This window comes from Artibeus jamaicensis, unplaced genomic scaffold (genome assembly GCF_021234435.1).
Source record: "Artibeus jamaicensis isolate MK-2021 breed Jamaican fruit bat unplaced genomic scaffold, CSHL_Jam_final contig_354, whole genome shotgun sequence".
Taxonomy (NCBI): Eukaryota; Metazoa; Chordata; class Mammalia; order Chiroptera; family Phyllostomidae; genus Artibeus; species Artibeus jamaicensis.
Genome location: NW_026521803.1, coordinates 42,120,488 through 42,142,278, shown reverse-complemented (window position 1 = coordinate 42,142,278; position 21,791 = coordinate 42,120,488). Strand labels below are relative to the sequence as shown.

Sequence of the window (21,791 nt, the reverse complement as noted above, 5' to 3'; positions counted from 1 at the left end):
TGTTAAGCTGACCGTTCCCCAATCCTTCAGTAGAGCAAGCTGACTTTGGTTGGGTGGCTTTGCTTTTGTTTTCTTCTGGGCTTCTCGGAGTCCACAGGTCTCTGGCTTCTTCAGCTCCAGCTCTGGGATGCTTGCGGCCAAGAGAAGACCTGGGAACCCATCGCCGTGTCCTGTCTAGGGCCCCAGTTACCTCAGGGGCACGCCTCCTCTCTTCAGCTGGGAGCGTCTTTTTGCATTTGTGTTACATAACAGTGTTGAGAGATGTGAGTTGTACTTATGGGCTGAGTTGGGAAAACCATGTCTCCTCCACCTTGTCAAAGAGCAGCAGGGGAAGGATGCGAGGGACTGGATGGGTTTCCAGATAAAAGACCCACTGCACATACGAAGTAATGAAATAAAACATTAAACTCTAAAAAATTTGAGACTAAAACGCTTGTGATATATTTTTCGGAATAATACCAGATAAAATGTTTTCCCTTGGAAAATGTTTATTCCAAAAATGTGGGCCTAATGAAGGTCAAAGGCATGTTTCCCGAGCGTGGGTTTGCTTTCTACACAGCACCCAGACTGTAGAAGAAAGGATGCCAGTTTTAGAATGATTTCCTGATGTCCATGCTAAATAAACTTGTCACTTCCAGGTCTAGGGACCTGGATCTCAACCATGGAGAAAGATCAAATGTCTCTATTATGTATATGCATATACATAATGTCTCCATTGTATATATGAATATATTGAGACTTATTCACTTATTGAAAAGTGACTTTGTGCTCAGAGAATTCACCTCCTTACACATTAACCAGAAGAGTCAATTACCGAAACACTCTGGGGCCTTTTTGTCAGGGCTGAACTTCATATCTCTTTGACCAATCTGATTTCCAAAATGGAAACATCCTCCTCAAACTACTTCTGGAAGAGACGGCTCAGATGAGCAAACATGTAGAACACACGGACCCAAAGCAAATGATACTGTTACCAAACTGGTGGGTGTCAGGTAGCAAACAGTTTTAAAAAGCCGTCCACCCTCCATGGGGATCATCAGTGGTTGAAGGACTGCAATGTCTGATAGTCAGATACGACTTCTTTCTCAATTCAGATGCTGTTCTTCGAAAATCCACGTTCCTGGAGTCTCTTCTGGGGGAGACCTGCACCGCGATGACAGGGCAGGTCAGCAATGTCGCAGGCTGGCTGGGGCGACGTTTGGTCTCTGGATTTAAAACTCATTAGTAGAATGGCCTTTGGTAAACTGTCCGATTTGCTATACAACCTGAGCCTGAGTGAGCCTCTCTCAGAAATTGAAACTAAATAGAAGCACAGGTAGAAAAATCATTTCAATAACATTTGAGGTTACATTGTAACCTTGAGCAAGGTGATTTCTTACTCTAAATGTCCTTTAAATGTGGAGAAGATACACAGATACAAGAATGTCAAAATACTAAATGAAAACTAGTATTTCAATGGTCCAGTACTGCATATACAAGTTTTCAGTGAATGGTAGCTAATATGAAAAATTGATATCAATAAAAATGGGCAGACTAGAAACTTTATAAGTTTACATCAAGAAAACGTATGTATTTAAAATGGCATTTTCTTACCTATCAGCGGGGCAGATATTAAAAATTATATCTACTGTTGCCTACTGAATAATAAAATGTTTATATACCATAGGCAAGTAAAACTGTAAATTCATCCAATTTTTCTAATGGATCCTTTGGCAATGTGTATAAAGATTTTAAAAATGAAAATTTTCTTGACCAAGCCATACCATATCTAGGAATTTAAGCAATTTTTAAATGTTCAAAGATTTATGTTCATATACATACTTACCACAATATTGATTACCTACTTAAAAATAAAAATTAAGACATTTAAAAAATAGGCTATACTTTTAATTAAACTATGGTACATATACAATATATAGAATACCTGTAAGACTCCACACAAAACTGTTAGAACTAAATGATTCAGTAATGTTGCAAGATTCAAAGTCAATACATAAAAATCTGTTGTGTTTCTGGGCACTAATAATGGACTACCAGAAAGAGAAATGAAGAAAACAATTCCAGGTACAGTGGCATCAAAAGGATAAAACACCTAAGAATAAATGTAACCAAGGAGATGAAAACTCTATACTAAAAACCACAAGACATCAAAGAAGTAGAAAAAGACACACATATTCCATGCTCATGAATTGGAAGGATATTATTAAAATGTCCATATTATCCAAAGCAATCTACAGATTTGATATAATCCCTTTCAAAATCCTAACGCTCTTTTTCATAGAAATAGAAAAAACATTCCTAAAATGTGCATGTAACCACATAAAAAAACCCAAAATGGCCAAAGTAATCTTAAGAAGAACGAATTTGGAGGTATCATGTTCCCTAATTTCAAACTATACTACAAGGCTATCGTAACCAAAACAGTATGACATTGTGATAAAAACAGACACATAGATCAGTGGAACAGAATAGAGAGCTCGGAAATAAACCCACAACTATATGGCCAATTAGTTCATAACAAAGGAGCCAAAAATATACAATGGAGAAAAGACAGTCTCTTCACTAAACAGTGTGGGAGAACTGGACCACTATCTTCACCATACCGCCAAATTAACTCACAATACATTAAAGATTTGCATGTAAATCCTAAAACCATAAAACAGGAAAAAACATAGGCAGGAAGCTCTTCAATAAGAGGTGTTAGCAATGAATTTTTGAATCTGAAACCAAAAGTGAAAGCAAAAATAAACAAGCAGGACTAAATCTAATCAAAAAGACTCTACGACTCTACACAGCAAAGGAAGCCACTAACAACATAAACAGACAACCTAATGAATGGGAAAAAATAATCGCCTGCCATGTATCTCATAAGGAGCTAACATTCAAAACACATAAACTTCAATAGCAAAACAAACAGTCGGATTTTAAAACGGGCAGAAGATCAGGGTAGAGATTTTCCAAAGAGGACATACAGATGGCCAACAGTTACATGGAAGATACTCAGCACCACTAATCTTCACGGAGTGCAAACAGTAAGATATCACCTGACACTTGTTCAAACGCCTGCCACCAAAAATACAGCAAACAGGTGTCAGAGAGGGTGTGCTGAGGTGCGGGGACCCTCACGCACTGTTGAGGGGAACTCGAATTGGTGCAGCCCCCAGGGACAACAGTGTGGAGGGGCCTCAAAGAGTTACATGTAGAACTGCCATATGATCTAGCCATTCCTTTTCTGGGTATTTATCTGCAGAAAACAAAAGCACGAACTCAAACACATATACATACCCCCATCTTCACTGCAGCACTATTTTAAACAACCAAGACATAGAAGCCACCTAAATTTTCATGGATGAATAAATGATAAAGAAATCCTAATGGATATTTTTATATGTAATGATATATTATTCAGCTGTGTGACAACACGGGTTTGAAGGGAGAAGTGTGCTACAGGAAACAACCTGAACACAGAAGTCAAATACTCTGTGACTCCTCTTACATGTGGACTTTAAAGAAGAGAGCTCATAGCTAGGGGGCAGGGTGGACGGTGGGCAAGATGGGTAAAGAGGGTAAAAAACTGTAAAAAACATTGTGATTTTAATACCTAAACACGGTTAGAGTAAAAAAATTAAAAACAATGCCAACAGAATCACTTTCTATTCTGTTTTCAAGGGAAGGCAGCAACTTCTAATCTAAAATTTAAATGCACACATATGTACTCACATGTGCAACACACACAGACACACACATGCTCATGGCTTCTGTGAGAATCGGTCCCAATATTCCCCTTCTTTTGAGCAAAGCCTTCTTTCTGCATTTTCATTCAGCTGAGTATACCGTTTAGGTGCTCCTAGTAAAGACATAACCAGTGCATGCCTACCTTTGCTTTCAACTTCCAGTGCTTCGTTAAGAATTTTAAAATAGAAAACTCTCAATCATGGTACTTAAGCATCTCGAGGGAGATTGCTGTTAGGTGGGGAGAATGTCTGTATCCTAATTTAAGGAACACCGCTGAGTTCTACAGATATGAAGTAGCTTACGCAAGGCGACACAACTGATCAATGAGCCGCAGAACTTTATTAAGTCACACTTAGTACCTTGCACATCAGACGTCCTACATTGCTGAGGCTCCCAGTGTGTCCTGAGAAGGACAATGGAAGACAAGGCCCTCGGCTCTCAAGGGGAGTTATAATGAACAGGCACATCTGCCTCCCCCTGTTCCTGTCTCGGGTGGATCAGTCGGTTTTTATACCCGGTGTTCTATGATGGGTAATCAAAGATCCTCCCCAAATCTCAGCCCCAAAGAAAAGAGGTCCCCATCGAGATGGTTCCATTCTGTTTAGGCAACAAAAGACACAGAAGCCATCATCGTTCTCTCTCTGATGTGGCAGCTGGGAAGAGTCGTTTGCAGTGGTAGTTCCACTTTCCTCATCCTGCATCTGTCCCTGTGCCCACCCTCCGCCCCAAGACCCTTACGTGACCTTTGAAGAGGTGGCCAGGACAGGTGGCGATGTGCTCGGGGCCACCAGGGCAGGGAGAGCCCATTCTCAGGAGCTGCCTTCCTGATTCCCACCAGTAAAGTGCCCTGCCTCGGCCAGCTGTTCCTCACAATATGTGACATTTTAAAAAATCCTGGGCGAGAACTAGGAATAGTCTTCTTTCTGACGTTTCAGTCCATACACTGAGACTTGGAGAGGCTGAGGGAGTCGATCTGCATGAAGCCATCAGCAGCCATGGAACTGCTTTGGCCCCACAATCCGGGCATCGTCCACGGGGCTGCGTTCACCCGATGGTAAACACACCGCGCAGTGACCCAGGCTTCACGGACGGGTGTACGGAAGAGGCCATCACTTTCCTGCCAGCCCATCTGTTCGCTGACTCAGTTCCATTTGCTGAAATGTCCCTACACATTTGTACCCTAGACGTGTCCCAGGAAAATAAATGCTTTATGATGTCCAGCTTTGAATGCACTGACGAAATTTTGTAAGAGGTGCAAATAATTCAGTCTCCCCTCGTAACTCTAAGGATGCTAATTCCTTCTTTATCAACACGGCAGAGTATCAGGAGTTTACAATCTGTGAAAATTAATGTGTTGGTGGTAGGAATGGAACGTGGACGTTTCTGCTGTTTTACGTGTTATACCTAAGACATGATTGGACCATAACAGATGGGAGGAGCCCCCGCCTGCTGCTGGCCGCCAAGGGCAGTGGCGGTTTCACCAGAAACTACGTGTGATACATCCCTGTGTCATCGGACCTGGCAGGTCTGGCAGCTGATTGAATTTGAGTAATAATAGCATTTACTCACAGTAAGGCTTGTATTGGCTACTGGGTGGTGTTTTTATAGTCAAATATTTTGTCTTTAAAATATTCAGACAATTCAGATCTCAGGAAGGGCCAGCATCCTTCCACTGCATTTTAAATCATTCTTTTCTTTGATTCTCCACAGTGTTCTTTCTCACAACCACGAGTGCCTCTGTTATACTCCTTAGGTAGCGTATCATTTAGTGATGTTCGGGTATGTTTTGGCGCCACACCCCTTACCCAGCATCTTACCTCGGCTCGTGACTCGTAGATCGCTCTACCCTGGCCCTCCTGGGGTTTTGGTCTTTCCTTCACATCCTCTGATACTTCTGCCAGTTCATTTTTAGGTTGACCATGAAGAGCGTTGAGCTAAAAAAGAAAAAGTTGAAACTGTGATCACGTGGTGCTACAAAGACTATTTCCAGGGTAGTCCATACTAGTCTTTCATTTTGCTTTTAGTTTTAGTCTTTTTTTTAGGTGGATTCTGGCAGGTTTTGTGGTTGCTCATGTAATTGTTGTGCCTAAATCATTTATTTTTTTACTGGTAGTTGGAAACTCCGAAGTTGTTAGGAAACAAATCAGCAAATCCCCATCATCGAAATTCATCAAGTGAAAACTGGGCAAAACCCAGTTACCTTCACAAACTCTTGATACTGACAATTAAACTCTAAATTAAGGCAATTAATCCTGACCTTTGTGTCTTTAATAATAGACTTACACTGCTCTGTGTAATCCTGCTTATGTCTATTTTCTGTGCAGTAGACAGACTATAGAGATTGTCACAGAGACCAATGTGGGCAATGAAGAAATGCATCTGCATTATGCTGGAGCTGGCCAAATACAGGAGGACATCCGTAAAAGATGCCAATACCTTCCCTTCAGAAACTGCTGCAGAAAAACAGAATAAACAAGTGGTGGTCCCTCCAGGCAGGGGAATAGTATGTATTCAGCGCTGAAAAGAAATGAGCTATAAAGCCATGAAAAATAGAAGACATTTTAATGCTTATCATTAAGTGAAAGAAGCCAATCTGAAAAGGTTACGTATAAAGTGGGAGATTCTAACAGTAGGATATTCTGGAAAAGACAAAACTATGGAGACAGTAAAAAGATCAGCGGTTTTCAGGGACTGGGAAAGAGGAGACGAACAGGCGGACCCCAGAGGAGTTCTAGGGCAGTGAAACCGCCATGTGTGATGTGGTCATGGTGGGTCCGCGTTACTGTACGTGTGTCTAAACCCACAGAATGTGCCAGGCCGGAACTCAAGGTCAACTAGGACTTTGGGCGATAAGTGATGCCTCTGTAGTTCGACAGTTGTGACAAATGTGCCCCCTGTAGAGGAGGACCTGGGTTACGGGATGGCGGTGCATGCATGAGGGCCACACCTTCCATTCAGTGTTATTATGTGAATGCAAATCCACTCTAAAACAGCACATCTATAAAGATAAACAGAAAGGTGAGAAAAATCCTATAAATGCAAATTGTCATGTGGTCCCCATAGCTGTCATTATAATCAAGAGTTTTCAGCAGAACCATGAAATCTGATGAATATGTAAATAAGAAAGTACATACACATATGCTATTGTGTTTAAACTTACAGGCACCCCTGAAATATATAGGTAAATGTTTTCAGAATTCGTATTATATAATAATTTGTACGTAATCATACACTGAATGAGAGTGTAACAGCTAACATTACACCACCTATTTAGAATTTAAAAACCGTATTACTCATAACATTATTGTTCATAGAAATAGTAAGCATGCACTTAATGAACGAATGCTCTCTGTGCATTCTCTTTGGACAGCTTGTGTGTACATGTGCTTTCACATACTAATCAGAACACGGAGATGCTCCAAGTTCTCCCCTGAACTCCAGACTATGTTCCGACTCCCTCCTTCTCATCTCTGTAGGCATCCAAATGTTATACCCCATTGGAAAGTAAAGAAAGAACTTCTCCGCCAGTCTTTGCCATCTCGATGAATACCAGCTCCATCCTTCTGTTCAATCAGGCCAAATATATTGCATTTATTCTTACTCTCTTCTTTTTCTGACATGCTTTCTTTCCATACCTCCAAGAATTTTAGCCAAAATTCTTAAAGTAAACTTTATATAATTCCTCCCCTCAATCTTAAAGAACGGTCGTAGACACTAAAGAATGCTTAACTAAAATCAATGTAAATTTGGGTGTAGCCTTTAAAAAATAAGAACACTAAAAGAATACTAAATAACTGATCTTAATGATCTTTAAACTCTTTTGCTCTCATGCAGATATATTCTTTACATTTTTAAAGTTCCTCTTATGGTAGTGTATTTAGAAGCAAAAGTAAAATTTCTGATGAATTTTAAATATTAATACTTTAAAAGAAATGGTTGTATTACACTTTACTATATGCAATATTAAAAAATACAGAAATGTCAAATGCACCATTATCTCTACAAAAATTTATATTGTTAACTTTATTTCTTGAGTTTTTACTTCTATTCTGCCTCCTCCAGTTCTTCATACTGTATCATACTTTTATGCTAGAAAATGTTCTTACTCTTTAATATGCATTTAAAATATGTATGTATATATTGTGACTGTAAGGCTTCAAATACTAAAAAAGGTTTCCTTCAGCTTGAACTATCTTACCTTTTACAGGTACATGCTTCCTTAAACTTGATACAGGAGGGCACACCTTGTGATAATTACTAAATATAAACAGTCATTTGCTGGAAATGCATCTCTTAATGAGATAGATAGATACAATTTTTTCAATTAGTTTGTGTATCCATGGGTAAAATTACTTATTGATAGAATGAAGTAAGAACTACCTTTAGTTGTATTTATTCATTTTCAAATGTAGGTGCTCAAAAAGTTGATCACATGTTGATAAAAATGGAAGATGTGTATGGCAGAGCCATCATTTATGTTGCTTTAAAATATCTTTCTAAATATATGGCAAAGCTCCATTGTGACCTTATATTGAAATTAATTTTTATTCTCTATAAACTGACTAATCCATGAGGTTCCACTCCAGTATATTAATGCAAAAAAAGTCGAAACCACCTGAAATGCCAAAGGTCTTGTGACTCATTGATTAGTTGGTTTTTCAACACTAATATTTCAAAATATCTCTTCATGTGGTGCTCCCAAGTTTCCCCCAGTCTTGCAAATGTTCTAAAATAGCACTGAGGGAGGGAGAGAAGCATGCCTTTCATTTGAGAAGTGGGTGGCAGGTAACGTGGGAAGAGAGAACTTGCTTGCAAAGCTCTTCCTTAGGCAGATCAACCTTTGAAAACCGTATTTGGAAGCTGGGAATCTGGAGTTGAAAACCAGATAACCATCGCTGTTTTCTCTGGAGATTGTGGGGACACAGCATGGTGGGGTGCTGGTAATGTTCCAATGTCTGCAAATCTCTCCATGAGAACAGGGAAGACAGGAGAATAACAAAATCAAAAACCTCCTAATGCAAAAACAGAAACAGACTCACAGATACAGAGAACAGGAGGTAGGGGTCTGGGTGAAAAAAGGGGAAGGGATGGATAAGTACAGATGGGTTGTTACAGAGTAGTCATGGGGTGTCACGTACAGCACCCAGAATATAGTCAATGATACTATGATAAGTATGTATGGTACCAGGTAGATACTGGAAAGGATGATAGAGGAACTACACTTCACGCTGTTATAATGATGAAAATATGAGGAGCACAGTAAGTTCTCACCAACAATGAACATGTGCTACAGGTGAGAACATTCTAAAGACGCCTGCCCACCAGAGAAAGAGAAAATCACATTTCTCAAGGTGACCCAAACAAAGGTGATTAAATTATAAATAATGTGAAAAGTGCAGCACGACCAAGAATAAAAACTTACAAGTACGATAGGACTCAGGAATGAATTAGACACAGAAGAAAATTCATTCCAGCATAAATTAGAAAGAACAGAAGAATGAATAAAAGCAGAGATAATGCCTTAAGGAATGACTGGTAAAAAGAAAAAAGATGTTAAAAATCTAGAAGTAATAAGATAAAAGATGAGAGTGATATCAGGAACTAAAACAAAGGGGGGCAAAAAAGGAGATTCAACATATTTCTAAGTTTTCCAGTTATTTCTACTAAAACTGCCTAGAAATAATGACTCTCTCCCCAGCGATGAGGTGCTTCCCTGTGTAGTAAAAGCCCCAGATCCTGAAGAAGTGGCTTATTTCAGGTCTAAAAAGAGGCTAATGCTGGTATATCTTGTCATAGCACAGAATAAGAAAACCATAAAAGATGACTAGGATTGTGTCAGACCGTCTCAGCAGCCAATATAAAGAAGATTCTTTTCTCTATGGTAACCTTTGAACATCAGATTAATAACTGCAGCAGATTAAAGCATATCCAATAGGCTTCAATTCATGAATTCATAATCATACTAAAAATCACTAGTTTGATTAACGCTGGGGAGGCAAGTGATCCAATTCATTGTAAATTGATGGTGAAAGGATGTAAAAGACAGTGAGGGAAGGCTGACATTTATCTTCTGTAAGGCTGTGGCGGTGTAGATAATTATGCATGGGAGTTCATCAAATCAAAAAATTATAAGTAAATATATGAAAAATAACATATCCCTATTGTGCCCACTGAAAATTATTTAAAAGGCCATTTTGAATACCACCCCTGTGGAATACAACCAACACCCCCAATTGCATGTGAGTGTGGGCGCAGGCTCAGTACTTGCTTCCATAATCTAAGGTTACACATTTTACCTGACAGCTGATTTCCGTCCACAGAGTCTATCAAAGGCCAAGGAAAAGCACTTAGAGTCCCAAAGAATAGTATCCTTAACACACTTATCCATAAGGATATCACAGTGACCAATAGAGAATTATGACTTGTAGAGAACATTCCTCTGAGAAATTTAATGCCTAGCTCATCAAAAACCTAACTGGAAGGTAGATAAAATAAAACACTTAGAGAAAACCATGGGGTGCAGTTCTTTATGTGGGTGTTTATCACCCTATATAACACAGACTAAGAGAGGGTCTTAGTCTTTGAATGCAAACTTGTTGGACCAATAGGAAAAGTTTGTACAATGAATGACAAACAGGGAGATCAATCTGGAAATACAACTGCCCCCTTAACTTTTGAGTTAACCATGTCTAACACCTTCAGTCACTAAAGCACAACAAAAAATTCTGTATGTCTTAGCCACCCCAGTGGGGACTACAATGGATGTTAATTAGCAAAAATGGAACAACTTCATGTGGCTTAATGTCTTGTGACTGGAGTCCTGGCAAAGAGGTGAGGACAAATACTTGAAAAAGTAATGACCGAAATTTTTTCAAAATTTAATAGAAAATATAAACACACAAATTCAAGAAATTTAACACACCCGAATTGCAAATGTCCTATCAACACACATCAAAATCAAATTGCTCAAAAGCAATTTTTTTATTAGTTATAAAATAGGTCTTAAGGGTTTTGGTTTTTTTTTTTGTTTTGTCTTCCAGCTTACTGAGACATAATTAAGATATGACTGTGTAAGTTCAAGGTGTTCAGTGTTATGATTTGATGCACGTACCTATTGGGAAATGGTTACCAGGGTAAAGGTTAGTTAGTGTGTCCTTTACCTACACGATCAGCGTCCTGACTTTACTGTTGTTGTGCTGGGAACATAAAAGCTCTCCTCCCATAGTGGCCTTCCATACATAACGCAGGATTGTTAACTGTAATCGCCACACTGTCCCCAGAGTGGCCGCAGCATGCTGTACTCCCACTGGGAGTGAGCAAGAGTCCGGTGGCCCCGCATCCCTCCCCCCTGAGTTTGGGGCTGGCTGTGTTCTGGATTCTGGTCATTCTAATACATTCATGGAGATATCTCATTGTCGCTTTAATCAGCAGCATCCTGATGAAGTAGAATATGAGCATCTTTTTATAATGTTTATTTACCATCTGCCTATCTTCCTCAGTGAGGTGTCTATTCAGATCTTTGTTCCATTTTAAAACCTGGTTGCTTTTGTTCTGATTGTTGAGTTTTAAGCTGTCTTCATATTTTTGGCTAACAGTTCTTTATCAGGAGACACGTTGCAAATATTTTCTCCCAGTCTGTGGCTTGTCCTGTCACTTTGCTTATGTAGCCCGAACAGAACAGAAGGCTTTGATTTCAATGACGTCCAGTGTGTTGTTTATTTCACTCATGGACTGTGTCCTCGGTGTCCATCAAAACAGGCCTCGCCATAAGCAAGGTGCTCTAGGTTTTCTGCTGTGTTGTCTTCTAGGAGTTGTATAGTGTTTGCACTTTATATTTAGGCCCGTGCTCCCTACGGAGTTAAATTTTGTGAAGGGTGTCAGGTCTGTGTGTGAATGCATCTTTTTTGCACGTGGGTGTCCAGTCATTCCACACCGTTTGTTGAAAAGGCTGCCCTCGCTCCAATGCATGGCCCCTGCTCCCGTGTCCGAGGTCACTCAATGGTACTCACGTGAGTCTATTCCTGGGCACTGCGTCCTGTTCCATTCATGGAGCTGTCTGCTCTTCCCCAGCAGCTTGCTGTCTTCATGACTGTGGCTTTACAGTGATTCTGAATGTCAGGCAGTGTCAGCCCTCTGATGGGTTCCTGTCCTTCAACACCGTGTGGGCCAGTCTGGTCTTTTTTTCTTTCTCCACATAAACTTTAGAATCAGTTTGTCAATATCTGCAACATAACCTGTTGGGATTTTGATACGCATTGCATTGAACCTATAGATCGGGTTGGGAAGAATCAATGTCTTAACAATATTGAGTCTTCTTATCCATGAATAGAAACATGTCCGAGATATTTTTAATGTGATACTATTTTAATTACTTCTAAGCCCTTTAAACATCACAGCACATGAATCTCTAAGTTCACAAATACACGTACACACAGCCTGAAGCCCTTTAGCTCACAAAAACAATGAAACTATAGAAATCAAAGTTGTAAGGAAAAATATGTTTTAGATTTTTACTTTCAGATAAACAGAGTTTTTAAGAGATTAGCATAGTTTATTCTTTCATTAAATAGTGCCTGAAGCTGTACATAATTACTGTAGTATAAAACCAGGAACAATCGCATTGGAATACATTTGATTAGAGTTAAAAAGCATGTTATTTAACTTCTCCAAGTTCAAAATTAGTGCCCAAGTTGGTAATAAGAAAAGAAGATCTTACACTTCTGCAAATACCTAGAGATTGCAATGTTTTTCTTTGTTACCTGACTTAGTCCTTCTCTGTATAACATGAGACAGTGGCTTGAACTTCCACCAAAACCAAAGTATTCATCTAAGGAAAATAATATTTGAAGATGTTTGTCTTGTGCTTCAGACATGCATAAAACAGCTAAATGTTAATATTTTTCTTACGGCAAAAACAAAATTGAACCTATTATTTTTGTGAAAGTGAGGCTTTCACAAAAAAATCAGCATAATTTTATGTTTCTTACTGAGCAGCGAATGGCAAATCATACCAACTCTATTCAAAACCCCACATAAATTAAAAGAAGCCACTCATAAAATTCCATTTCTATAAAATCCAGAATGGGCAAGTGTATGGTACTAAATTAGATTACTGATCACTTCAAGCCGTGGGGTTGGAGGGACGTGAGACATGACTGCCCATAGACACAGGGTTTCTTTGTGGACTGATGAAGGTCCCCTAGGGCTCATCCTGGTGATGGGTGCTCCACTGTGAGCACGTTGAAAACCGCTGCGTTGTACTCTTTAAATGGGTTAATGGTACAGTGTGTGAAATGACTCTTAGTTGATGTTAAACATATGTGAAGAGCAAAGATTATTCTAATCAGAAGAATTACAACAAGGATGCCTTCTAATTTAACTTTAAATCTCAAAGAGCTTCTGTTAGGCGCACTCTTAAACAGTCTAAAGCAAGAATGACTTTTTTTTTTTTTTTTACCTTTTGATTTGCCCCACTGGTTACCCCCTCATGTGAGGGAAAATCCAAAAGCTCACTCACTCACTCCTCTCTGTATTTTGTAGCTTAACAACACTGAGACTGTGATTCAGAGTAAATGTGAGAATTTCCCAGTTCCCAAACTCTCTCTTTCTAGGTTAATATTGTAACAGTAGTTAAACCTAAGATTTAAGTTTAATTAAATGCATAGGATGCTATTCCTTTTCATGTAAACACGTTATTCTTGGAGACACTCCCTGTACCACCGACGTGGTGACGTGGAATCTGTGACTGTGTTCTGCCTACCCTAACACAGGGCGTTCTCGAAACCTTCGGATCTTGGTGCCCAACCTCTGAGTCTTTCCTGCATCCAAACAGCTGACAAGACCACCACTTCTCTTCTTTGGGACTTTGTGCCTTTTTGTGTTAATAATGCAGTGGCTTCAAATCAGGAAAAGCCATCGAGATGGTGGCAGGAAGGGTGGGGGCACAAAACAATGGAAAAGAGGCCAAACCAGTGTCTCTTCCTCCAGCAACTTCCCTTCCCTCATCCTAGGTCATTCATTATCCACCTTCATTAAGTCCATGCCCAAGTATCTCCTGGCCCCTCCTCACCAAGTCAGGCGCTGGGGCATTGGAGGAGCCCTCACCAGTCTCTGTCCTCAAGATCATCACTTCCAGGGGAAAACATAAAAAGCAAACAATGTCTTGAAATAAGTGAGGGATGAAATAACTGTGTGGATGCCGAGGGTCAGTATCAGGCAGAACAGCGCTGCCTGGTGGAACTTCCGAGGTGGAGCGAAGGAAAGGCAGAAGAATGAATGTGAGTGAATTCAGGTTTAACGGAGCCTGAATTTTCTATTTGATGAGAAAGCAAATGAACAATGAAAGTAAATATTTATTTTAAAATGAGGAAATAAAAATTCGCAAATTTTAGAAGCTTCAAATATAAAATATCACGACATCCTAAAATATAATATAAATTAATAGCAGTAACTTCTAAATAACTAAAACTTAGATTTCCCTCCAGATTTTTGACTGTATATCAACTTGTAGTATGACAGTGACGTTGTAATATTATTTTTATAGAGAGTTTAGTCTTTCTTCCATGATAGTTTATCTATTTTTTAAATAAAATTGTAATATATAAGCCCACAGCATAACACACTTACCTGGTAATTAGTTCGGAATATTCAGAGTTTGAATTTTGTAACCCACAAATACAGATTTTCTAAAAAGTTATCTCTCATGTGATTTTATTTAAAAGTATGGTAGATTATCAGCTATATTTCTGAAAGGAAAGAACTCTGACTAGGTCTACATAATAAATCCAAAAATATCTTCTACGGTATACAAACTGTATGGATACTTGGAAGACCCAAAATATTCCCACAGCTACTCTGAGTCCAACAAAGTGAGGGCCAGGGCGCTGGAGGGGAAGTCAGAGAGGTTTAAACAAGTGTGTCTCAGTCACCTTACTGTCGCAGATGACCCCAGAACATATGGTCACATGGACATCTCCTTAGGTCAGCGGCCAAGGTCCAGGAAGTGGCCCACGTGAGACAGGGGCCCGGACCTTCAACTTTTCAGCTGCTCTGTGGCCCCACCTCCAGGAGAAGGAACCATGTTCTTCTCCCCCCTACCTCTGGACTGGACACGGTCACTTTACAAACGAAACGACCAATTATCAAGTACCTTTCTCTTAGCACCATCTTTTTTCTACAAGATGATTTTAAGTCACTCTCCTAATCAATATGAAAAAATATGTATGTATTTTATCCTTACCCAAGAACACTTTTTTATTGTTTTTATGGAGGCGGGGAGAGAGAAAGAAACATTAGTTGGTTGCCTTTTCGATGTACCCAAACTGGGGATTGAACCTGCAACCTTTCAGTTTACAGGACAACACTCCAACCAAGGAGTGTTAACTGAGCCACAGCAGCGGAGGAAGTAAAGTATGTATTTCATGTCATAATTGATGTTACTAACTAGGAGTGCACATGGCTATTTCAGTGCCAATAACACACGGACAAAAGAAGAAAAGGTGTTGAGCATAAAAAAGTCAGGACTTACAGAGACTAGATCTGGGTCAAGTCTTGGATAGATGGATGGTTGGATGGATGGACAGACAGACAGATATTCACCGTAAGGAATGACTCCCGTGATTACGGAGGCTGACCATTCCCAAGGTCTGTAGCCCAGGGACTGGAAACCCGGGAGAACCAGCAATGTAAATGCTAATCCAAGTTAAACGGCCTGAGAACCAGAGAAGCTGCTGGGATAGTTCTAATCTGAGCACAACGGGCTCCAGGCCTAGGGAGAGCTGACTTATTCCAGTTGAAGTCCAAAGGCAGGTAAGATACGGTGTCCCAGCTAGAAGACAGTGAGGCTGGAGGAACCCCCTCTTACTTCAGCAGGGGTCAGGCTTTTTGGTCTATTCTGGCCTTCAGTGGGTAAGATGAGACCCACCCCCACTAGAAAGGGCTATCTGCTTAACTCGGTCTACGGATTTGAATAGTCATCTCATCCGAAAACACCCTCACAAACAAGCACAGAACAGTGTTTGACAGAGTATCTGGGCACTTGGTGTGTGGCCCTCTCATGTGGACACATAAAACAGATGACCACAAGGCACAGGGGCTCACCAAGGACCCTCCCCCCACCCCAGGCTCTATGATCCGATGCTTTGGAAAAGCAGATCTCAATTTACAAAGCACCTCAGAGTAATGAGCCTCTGAAAACACAGTTCTAGAAGAAGCACTCCTAATCAATTAAATCAAAATCAAAAGGAGAGCTGGACATCCGTATGTTTAAATTTTTTTTCAGGTAAATCTGATGGATTCTGCTAATTCAGTACAACTGCATTACAAGATTATTTACCTGTGAGCCCTGACTATGGAAGGGCATCATTATAATCAGAGGCTGACTCTCGCATTTATACACCCTCTGGAGAAAGTTGCCCGATCTCTGCAAGGCAGCCCCACCGAGCTGGTGCTGCTACTGGTCTTTAAAAGGCCTTTTCCCTTCTATCCAGTCAGTGGCTTAGAACACTGGGGACAGGAGAAATCAGTGAGTTCCATGAACAAGGCCGGTTGAATGTTTCTCTGGCTGAGAAGTGAGGGCCCCACAGAAGCAATGCTGTGGGGAGCACCACCGTAATGGTGGATGAAGCGCCCTGCCTGGCGGCCGTGAGAAGGAAGGGAAGGCAAACCCACGTTTACAGCGACTGTCTTTCCCAGCATGCTGCCTCTTCCACGATGGAAGCGGTCATTGTAATGCCCCTGCCCCCAGGTAGCCGGCTGGTCACCTGGGGGAATGGTGCCACACGGGGGCTCTGTCTGTTTCTGTGGCTGGCGGATTGGGATGGAGCCAGGAAAGGTTGGCTGAGTTGATGAAATGAACGACGGCCAGTGCAGCTGGAGATTTGTGTGCACAGGGAGAGCAGCATGGAGTTGGGGGGCTGGGTGGGGGCGGGGGCACTGAGAGGCAGAATGTGCTCTGCTGGAATTGGACCCCAGGGCCTCCCTGGGGCCTTCGAGGTAGGTAGGTGGTTGGTTTGCTGGTCAAGGTGAAGGGGTCCGGGGGAGGGATCCCTGAGAAGTGACTCTACACCCCACCCCTCCATAGTGAAAAGGAGGAAGAGGAGGAGGAAGGAGACTTTGGGTATCTTCAACAACAGTCTCTTGACAATGCAGAATAGCTCCCGTAGGACCTCATCTTTTTCAGACTGAAGGTGTTTGTGCAGAACTTTAGCTAATGTTGCTCAGAAGTCTGACCTCCTCCTATGTCCCAGCTCAGAAAGTTGCTTTAGGTGTTGTTAAGATGAGGCCTCAGTGTCAGCTGTCAGTAGTACAGGATGAGGTCCCAAGAAACCCACGTCTCTGAAGTACTTAATATAAAAATTTGTAACAGAACACTGTGCACTGTAAACTACTGGAAACCTTGTCGTTGTCACAAAAATAAGATTTCTTAATAAAATGCTGTAAAAGATTCTAGGTAAAAGCACAAATGTTTCAAAGAAGATTAAAAAATCGCATTTCACTTTTCAGCTTGACCGCACTTTTTAAATGTCGGCAGGATTCTTCCCCACATACGGGAAAGGGCATGCCTTTCATTGTGGAAAGAAACAGGGCCCTTCATGGTTAAAGTGAGGTGTAGGGATTATTTGTAAACATCACTTACACGAACACGTGGTTTCCTAGATCACGGGATCTCACTAAGATGATCACTGCAGCACACTGGGAATTTATCACCTAACCCCAAACCAATATTTGCAGGCTTGCAAAGGAAAAACAACCCAACTATTAAATTCAGCACGGGATATCAGTGATTTAAGAATTATTCCCCTCTAAAGCACACCAGACTCTCAAATACATTTCGAAAAATCTTGGTCTATTGAGCGCATCTGTTTCCAGCTCTAAAAATTACTAGTTTTTCCATCAGCAGTTCCGAGCCAGGCATGTTTTTGCTCATAACAGTTTGAGCTTCCTAAAAGAATTATACCGTATTCAGAATTTTCTGTACAGTAGTTGAAGAGCTACCGTGAAAGCAGAAGTCATTTTCAGATTTTCTGAGAAATGAAGTAAAAAGAACTCATATGAAGTCTGATTATTGATTGTAAGTCAACTGCACAGAAACTTTGAATATTTTACACTTTTAATTACTCTAAAATGGCATTTCTAGTGCCCCATAAAAATCTCATTCTGTTATCATCCATTATGAAACAATTAAACAAAGTATATACACACAATTACATGTGACTAAATATTTTTGTTTATTCAGTTTTTAAATAGTTTCTAATTTTATAATATTTTACGAAGACAATTTAAATAGATGTGCATAACACACCTCTTTAAACAGGGTCCTAAGAATATCACAAACTCCTTTTTCAGGAAGTGAAAAAGGATGATTTAAAATAATACCCATATAAATAATTCAAACAACCTTTTTCTTTACCTTGGTTTAAATTAACTGTCCACCATCTATAACAAAAATATTCTCACTCATTGTCACTTTCATTTACTGCTCAAATTCAAAGTCCATCTAGCTAAAACAAATTGACTCTCAAAAGTTTAAATAGCTGAACGAAATTTCCACAGACCCATAGAAATATTGAGTCTACATATTAATATATATAATTCTGTTTGGGCATCAGTATATAAACCCAAATTATTCTGTAAAATACTACATTGGTTTTTTGTCATCTATAAAGTTTCGTTAAGCAATTCAAAATATGCATATCCCCATCTGATGTCCAAAATAACATCTTTGAACAGAAAAAATTATACATTTAAAAATATACATATCACTTTGTAAGCCAACTCAGAAATGGGATTGTTTTTCAAAAACAGTTGCTATATAAATGTTAAATTATTTGTATAAAAAGCAGCCGTTAGGAGACTAACATTATCAAGTCTACACTGCCTACTGGTGGCAATACTCAGTAAATGCATGTTTCTTTTTAAATTAAAGTTCATTTTTAAAAATTAAATTTCTCTGATTCGAGCTTTCTCAGTGAAATTTAGAGCCCACTATAGTGCCAGGCAAATACACACAGGAGAGCACTCAGAGAATATCATGGTTTTTACGTGTACGCTTTTTCCTGTAGAAAACTAACTTTTACCACCAGCGTGCACACACCCGAAACGCCCTGTTCAGTTAGTTACCTGCCTGTGACTATAAATACTGAGTCCGCACTAAATGCGCATGCGTGTGCCTCCGAGCTTTCGGCTGGAAACAAAGCCAGTCTGACAACCCAGTCTAAATCCATTCAGGGCAAATCAGCTGAACCCAGCTTGTTACTTTTAATTTGTTTAATTTACTCTTCATGGAGCAATGTTCTCAAACGAACTTTCTGAGGTTCTCACTGCAGTTACTTTCGCTATGAAATATTGTCGTGCAGGAGACGGGTGTTGAGAGTATCAGGAAAAGGTCTCCTTTCCTCCAAGTCTCAGGGGCCCTCAGGGGTCACAGGTCAGAGGATTTCTGACCTGGTCGGTGCACGGTCATTACCGCCCTGGCTGTCGGGGTGCCCTCGTCTGGTCCAGGAGTAAGGCAACTAAGGTTCCTGAACTTTCCATCCAGTGAATTAACTCACCGAACTTAGGTTAATGACTCCAAACTTGATCACTTGCTGGAAACAGACCTGAAGCTACGTTCATGGGAGATTTCATAAACCAAGGGGAATGCTGCTTATTCAAGGACTGATGGAGAGTGCTCTAGAATAAGACACAATGGCCTGACTGACCTAGCTGTGTTTTAGACAGCTGTGGGCTTACTTGTGGTTTGTGTGTGTGTGTGTGTGTGTGTGTGTGTGTGTATCTACATAAACAGGCATATGAACACCCATCCACGGATGTGGAGCCATTTAAGAACATTTAGCTTGTCACGGTTTTTGGTCAGTATTTTTCTTTGCTTGGCTCATTGTTCTATCCCACAGTTACCTAGCACAATGCTTCAGTGTATAGAATATGTACTATTAATACTGTTTAATAATGAATATTGACAATTATTGAAATGCCGAGGATTCATGACAGTTTTACTGCTGAAAATGCAAAGGAAAAATATAAAGGTGAGTGGCTGATCTTGAATAACGATAATGCCAAAATGAAAAGGACCTAAAAAACTCTTGCGATAGATCAGTATTTTCAGACTGCTTTATAAAAGATGGAGATTAAATTATTTAATAGAGATGTTGCGATACAATGACACCTTCAGCAGTCCCCTGGCACGTGTCTGACATGAGTAGCTGACTATGTCCTGTGGTTGACCATTTAAAATGCGTTATTCAGAATTAGATTTCTTACGGCCTGAGCTTGACGGACGCCCTACTGATACATGAGTTCCGTCTTCCTCTTGTAGAGAAATCCCACTTTTAACTTCCTTCCCTCTCCCCTGCGGAGTCTCCTGCCCCAAGGCTGCCCATGGACCCAAGGGAACCCTCCGTCTCATCCGCTGCCCCAGGTCCTCAGTCTTCTTACCTCCTTCCTATTTTTGAGCACTGACTCCTTCAGCTCTTCGTACTTCCGTTTCCATAAAGCCACAGCAGACTCCAGGCGTTCTACTTCTTTCTCCAGAGATGAACGCAGTCTAAACAAAGAATTAAAAGTGATATGGGCTTACAATTTAAAAATGATTTTAGGAGTGCACTCAAAGTTAGATGTGCTCTTCATTTTCGGTGTTTATAGATGATCATTGTAATGACAGAAAACCTTTTTTAGTTTATTAAAAATTATAAATATTGAATTCTACTTAGTTTAACTTGTTATTCTGTCAATTAGCTCCACAGTCAGTTAAACATATTTCATTTAGCTTTGCCAGTATTGAACTAATTGACTTTCTGCCTGCTTTCTTCTGTATTTTAATTTATTGGACTACAGGAGTAGAACATGAAAGTGTTTTTTTCTCAGGAATTAAAAAAAATTTTTAAAGGGAAATGTATATAGAAAACATTAACAATTCTTATTAAAATCTATTGATTACATTTCTCTATTGAAGCCTACATGAATAAATTTTCTTATTAAAAATAATCTTGAGAATTTTTATTTATAAATAGAATAGTAAAAACTTGGACTTGAAAATTGGAGGAAAGCCTAGATTTTTAAATTTACAAGTTCAAAATCATACACATCAAAGAATCAATGCCAGATTTTAACATCCTACTTTAATAAATCAAATTATAACGTTAGCTAAGAGCCCATGTCAGCATCGAAATGATTCAGTATTACTGTAGAATAAATGCCAGTTCTCAAGAAGGGCATCAAATTTACTGAGGTATCTATTCCTTCTAGAATGTTATCAGTTAAAAAAAAAACAGTTCAAACTACATATTTGTTAAATTTTATAAAGTCTTAGTTACGCACAAGTATAGACAAAGATGCAACTGTATCTAGATTATATCTAGACTTAGCATACATATTCTGTTAGCTCATAAAATAAAAATAATTTAGTATTGTCAAAGTATATAAAATGAATAGCTATTCTTATTCCTTACTTAGGGAAAATTAGTAATACTCAAATGTAATATATTTATTCCTGAGTATATATCTTTTTTTTTAAGATTTTATTTATTTATCTTTAGAGGGGAAGGGAAGGAGAGAGGGAGAGAAATATCAATGTATGGTTGCCTCTCTTGAGTCCCCTGTTGGGAACTGGCCTGCAACCCAGGTATGTGCCCTGACTGGGAATTGAACCGCAAACGTGTGGTTTGCAGGCCCGCACTCAATCCACTGAGCTACACCAGCCAGGGCTATTCCTGTGTATATATCTTGAGTAAAATAACTAATAACTGTTGACTGATAGAAAATTTTTAATTATTTTATTTTATTTTTTTTGAAAAATTTTTATTTTTATTATGTTAAAAGGTAAAATTTCAACAGAGAAGTGGAAAGACAGGTAATCCATAAAATTAATGACAATGTGATACCTGAATGTCTTTAGTGTGGCATCATCAAAAAAATTTGGTGACTACGCGAGCAAGCCCAAAGGATGCTATACACACATCCATGCAGCAGAGGGCACTCTTTAAACCCTTAATTTTCTGGCCTAATCAATTTATTCTATATTTTGAAAATATTTTCATAACTGATTACTTAGTTAAATT

The 21,791-nt window shown here is 39.6% G+C and overlaps 1 protein-coding gene across 2 annotated transcripts in view; it reads right to left on the bottom strand.

Annotated features, from left to right (window-relative positions):
- Nucleotides 1-21,791, bottom strand: part of CCDC102B (coiled-coil domain containing 102B) — a 147,890-nt gene that overhangs the window by 87,255 nt on the left and 38,844 nt on the right. For both annotated transcript variants that reach the window (XM_037145438.2, XM_053664296.1), the window contains exons 4-5: nucleotides 20,170-20,278; nucleotides 5,553-5,669 (exon numbers count right to left, since the gene is read on the bottom strand). In XM_037145438.2, the coding sequence (XP_037001333.2) occupies nucleotides 5,553-5,669; nucleotides 20,170-20,278 (226 nt within the window). The remainder of the gene's footprint in view (nucleotides 1-5,552; nucleotides 5,670-20,169; nucleotides 20,279-21,791) is intronic.